General features: G+C 40.7%; 1 protein-coding gene across 1 annotated transcript; it reads left to right on the top strand.

Annotated features, from left to right (window-relative positions):
* Positions 1-1,267: 1,267 nt before the first annotated feature.
* Positions 1,268-2,924, top strand: fabp7b (fatty acid binding protein 7, brain, b). Its single transcript, XM_029752253.1, has 4 exons — positions 1,268-1,440; positions 1,575-1,747; positions 2,033-2,134; positions 2,634-2,924. Exons 1-4 carry the CDS (start codon positions 1,368-1,370, stop codon positions 2,682-2,684), a joined length of 399 nt encoding a protein of 132 aa, XP_029608113.1. The 5' UTR covers positions 1,268-1,367; the 3' UTR covers positions 2,685-2,924.
* The last annotated feature ends 2,093 nt before the right edge of the window (positions 2,925-5,017 follow it).

A 5,017-nucleotide genomic window follows, 5' to 3' on the forward strand; every position in this document is an offset into this window, starting at 1 on the left:
TACGGCATTGTTGTGAATATGTTTCAGATGCTATAATTAAAAAATCTATGTTCGTTTGTTGTCTTTGTACAGGGGAGGCATCTCATTACACAGTGAAATTGATACCAACTTTGCGCAATCATTGGCAGTAAAATGGTGATTATACATTGTCTGTCCTACTTTTCCTTAGTCAGCTGCAATAATACAGTATGTCAGAAGAGATTTTCTTAGCCATGAAACCAGAATATTGTTGTGTTTGTCGCCATTGAAAAAATATTTTTGATTTTATTTATGTCTTATTGAAACAGTGTCTGGTGACTGATTTGGCCAGAGGAGGGCACCAAACATGTCTTTCACGCCGACAATAATGGATCTTTCAGAATCTACTGGCAAATACACAGTACATTCTCTCTATAACACCCTTTTTTATTGACATTAAATATATAGCAAATTGTTAACTGAATATAGATATTGAAACAATAAATGAAGGATAAATATTTGTTCAAATATGGATTATGCATGTTACTGTAGTAAGAAATCTCCACGCTATGAATTAGGCTACCCATGTTAACTTACTCTGTATCAAATGTCAAAGCGCTTGGAAACAAAGCACTTGAACATCTTCAGAGGGCCAAGTAAAAAAGATGACTGTCTTCTAATAGTATTCATACATGCACATGCATACATATTCATCACATATTTAATCAGAATAGTCAGAACCTGATGCCATGCTATGGAATAATTACTGTAACCATAGCCTACTCAATAATGCAATACATGAATGTTCCATTTTTACTTTCCTTCAGATTTATGATACTGAAAATAAAAAGCTTTCTTTGCCTGAAACATATGGCTTAGTCGAATTCACACAGAGTGCATAATGGCTGTCCTCCATGCAGAATGCCCATGCGACTGTTTGAGTGGATTAATCCACTTAATGACAAAGAATTATCAAACAAGCTCTGATTCCGACTGAGTCATTTCACGCACCTAGATATGACATATTCCATTTACAGTCTGTCTTGCAGAGCAAGGAGAGTAGTTCGTGTTGTGCCGAACTTTCCTCTAGTAAGTCACAAGACGGATCTGCAACTGCAATCGATGCACGAGCAGTTGATAAATAACATTCGTAATTTGCAATGGGGTACGCTGAGTGAAATCAATGTAAAGTAAAAATCGAAATATAGCTTTAGAAGCGCTCAACGCCAATCAGAAGACAGAGAGTATCTCCTGAGCCAATGGGAAGTAATTCTCCGCCCCATATAGGATGCATATTAATAAGCCCCAAACAAATAACGTAGGTGTTCGGGAAAACGCTCAGACTCACGGCACCATCAGTATTAACTTTACCTCAGTTCTCTTATTGCACGGTCCTCTAACTCTTCATCATGGTTGATGCCTTCTGTGCCACCTGGAAACTGGTCGACAGTGAAAACTTCGATGACTACATGAAAGCACTTGGTGAGTTTTTATAACTTTAAAAGTATAACCTAATAATAAGACAGTTTATTTATGACTTATATTTTATAAATGACATGATGTATGGTAGTTCGCATGATCACACCTCTTATTTCCTTTTCCCCTTCATTTCGCAGGTGTTGGTTTTGCAACAAGGCAGGTCGGAAATGTGACCAAACCAACCGTTATCATCTCAAAAGAGGGGGACAAAGTGGTCGTAAAAACCCAGAGTACTTTCAAGAACACTGAAATATCCTTCGAACTGGGGGAGGAGTTTGACGAGGCCACTGCAGATGACAGAAACTGTAAAGTAAGTGCTACAATGTGGGATTTATGGTCAAAATTGAGGATGTATGCACTGGACCCTACTTAGCTATAGGCTTTGGCAGTTGAAACAGCTCATATTTTTCACTGGGTTTGAGAAGCCTGTTACAGAGCCCAGTCCGAATTTGTAAGAGTAATATGATCTGGATTATGTTTTGGATGTTGTATGATTGTATGTATTGTATCTCTTGCTTGATAGAATAGCATTGCAATTATATGTAACTAGTTGGTGAGAGCAATATTCTGACCTATTTTGCCCGTCTGTTTGTAGTCCACTGTGAGCTTGGATGGCGATAAGCTTGAGCACGTTCAGAAGTGGGACGGCAAGGAGACCAAGTTTGTGAGAGAAATCAAGGATGGAAAATTGGTCATGGTAAGAGCCTTACTAAGTCAATTATGAAATGTGAATTCCTGGGTCATATGGATGATGAAACAAGGCGGTGGGGAAGCAAGCCCACTAGTACTAGTACTGGTGGAGAGGGTATTTCTATGCTGAAAGCCTTTATTCTGAAGAATAGTAGTATAGTTGTCAATGTGGAGACTGAAAATGAGTAAAGAACATTTTCATTGTCCTCATCAGTTCAGCATGATGACTGTAGTTATATATCTATTTTTTTTATGCAAGTTTGCAGGCTTACCTCTAATTGTCCATATTATGCATTTATCATATTACACAATTATCATATTAAATGATCATTTCTGGTGTGACCTGGTGGCATGTATTTAGCTAATAGAAACTGGAGTCTTATTTTTATCACCATAAAACAAGCAATATCTTACTTTGAATAATGATGAATGTTTATTTCCACTCTATTTCCTGTTTGATTTGCTCATTTCACAGTGATTTATTTGTTATTTGATCTGATCCACAGACTCTCACATTTGAAGACATTGTGGCGGTGCGTACCTATGAGAAGGCATGAGCTGGGAGACATCACTATTTAAATCATTTGAGTCCATTTTACTGGAAGACAGCCAATGTTATTATGATTTTTTTTTTACTGTATGCTGACCGTTGCACTTCATCCTTCCAAATGTTTTATGACATGGGCTGGAAATCTTTTTTTTTTAAAGACATTTTTATATACATTTCTTTCATGATAGATCATCCTTTTGTAAACATGTGTGAAACATGCTGAAATAAAAAATTAACTCAAAAAGTATATATTTTTTTACTCTATTATTTAAATGACTATTTGATACTCATTGACTACGCAATTTCCTCAAACTCAACATATTCACTCAGTCATCATATTCACTCACTCAAGGATTGAGCAAGTCTGTCCTGCATTGCTGGATGTTGTTCTCGTAGGTAAGATCCTATGTCGTAAGTGTCTGCCACAATGTATTCATTTTATGACTATTCGATGCAATGTATCAGCAGAAATCAAGCTCACATCCCTTGGAAGTCCATGTTGAAACAATGTTACAAAAAGGGCTTTGGCGTGTGTATGCCTGTGCCAAAGTCAAATATCATTTTAGTAGATCTGCGCCGAGGGACCTCCGCTTGACACTCTGAAATGTAAGCTATCTAAAGTGCTCCCGTGACCGCACTGTTTTCACATCCACGGAGCGAATAAAGCAGTCACATGACCGCCATACTTCCTGTTTGTATCTGCTGAGAGAACTTCGACGCATTTTCGCACACATTTTATGAGCTTAATGTGAGAGTATGGGCGTCGTGTCCCTTCTGGTTGGGCTGCTGTTCAACGGGCTGCTGATTTACGCAGCGCCTCTTGCACCTGTAAATAGCATTCACCTGCCAAGCATAGGTACATTGTTTATATGCGGTGATTGCACCAATGATTTATTTTTTAAGGTGATTGTTGAGCTGTCAACCATTATTGCATGTAAAATGAAAACAGTAAATGCGTTTTCAAAATGTGGTTGCCTTCTCAAAACATAAATAAACTCACCAGAAAAAGAAACATCTCTTTTTCAGGACCCTGTCTTTCAAAGATAATTCTTAAAAATCCAAATAACTTCACAGATCTTCATTGTAAAGGGTTGAACACTGTTTCCCATGCTTGTTCAATGAACCTTAAACAATTAATGAACATGCACCTGTGGAATGGTCTTTAAGACACTAACAGCTTACAGATGGTAGGCAATTAAGGTCACAATTATGAAAACTTAGGACACTAAAGAGGCCTTTCTACTGACTCTGAAAAACACAAAAAGAAAGATGCCCAGGGTCCCTGCTCATCTGCATGAACATGCAGAGGAGGCATTCTGCAGGAGGCATGAGGACTGCAGATGTGGCCAGGGCAATAAATTGCAATGTCCGTACTGTGAGACGCTTAAGACAGCGCTACAGGGAAACAGGACGGACAGCTGATCATCCTCGCAGTGGCAGACCACGTGTAACAACACCTGCACAAGATCAGTAGATCTGAACATCACACCTGCGGGACAGGTACAGGATGGCAACAACAACTGCCAGAATTACACCAGGAACGCACAATCCCTCCATCAGTGCTCAGACTGTCCGCAATAGGCTGAGCGAGGCTGGACTGAGGGCTTGTAGGCCTGTTGTAAGGCAGATCCTCACCAGACATCACCGGCAACAACGTCGCCTATGGGCACAAACCCACCATCGCTGGACCAGACAGAACTGGCAAAAAGTGCTCTTCACTGACGAGTCACGGTTTTGTCTCACCAGGGGTGATGGTCGGATTCACGTTTATCATCGAAGGAATGAGCATTACACCGAGGCCTGTACTCTGGAGTGGGGTCGATTTGGAGGGTCCGTCATGGTCTGGGGCGGTGTGTCACAGCATCATCGGACTGAGCTTGTTGTCATTGCAGGCAATCTCAACGCTGTGCGTTACAGGGAAGACATCATCCTCCCTCATGTGATACCCTTCCTGCAGGCTCATCCTGACATGACCCTCCAGCATGACAATGCCACCAGCCATACTGCTCGTTCTGTGCGTGATTTCCTGCAAGACAGGAATGTCAATGTTCTGCCATGGCCAGCAAAGAGCCTGGATCTCAATCCCATTGAGCACATCTGGGACCTGTTGGATTGGAGGGTGAGAGCTAGGGCCGTTCCCCCCAGAAATGTCTGGGAACTTGCAGGTGCCTCGGTGGAAGAGTGGGGTAACATCTCACAGCAAGAACTGGCAAATCTGGTGCAGTCCATGAGGTGAAGTACTTAATGCAGCTGGTGGCCAAACCAGATAGTGACTGTTACTTTTGATTTTGAACCCCCCTTTGTTCAGGGAAACATTATTCCATTTCTGTTAGTCACATG

Source organism: Salmo trutta, chromosome 1 (assembly GCF_901001165.1).
Source record: "Salmo trutta chromosome 1, fSalTru1.1, whole genome shotgun sequence".
NCBI classification, from domain to species: Eukaryota; Metazoa; Chordata; class Actinopteri; order Salmoniformes; family Salmonidae; genus Salmo; species Salmo trutta.

Excerpts from the sequence above, each read along its gene's own strand:
- fabp7b (XM_029752253.1), top strand. The coding sequence starts at position 1,368 with ATGGTTGATGCCTTCTGTGCCACCTGGAAACTGGTCGACAGTGAAAAC. Across the intron at positions 1,748-2,032 it reads CAGATGACAGAAACTGTAAA|TCCACTGTGAGCTTGGATGG; the intron begins GTAAGTGCTACA and ends GTCTGTTTGTAG. Across the intron at positions 2,135-2,633 it reads AGGATGGAAAATTGGTCATG|ACTCTCACATTTGAAGACAT; the intron begins GTAAGAGCCTTA and ends TCTGATCCACAG.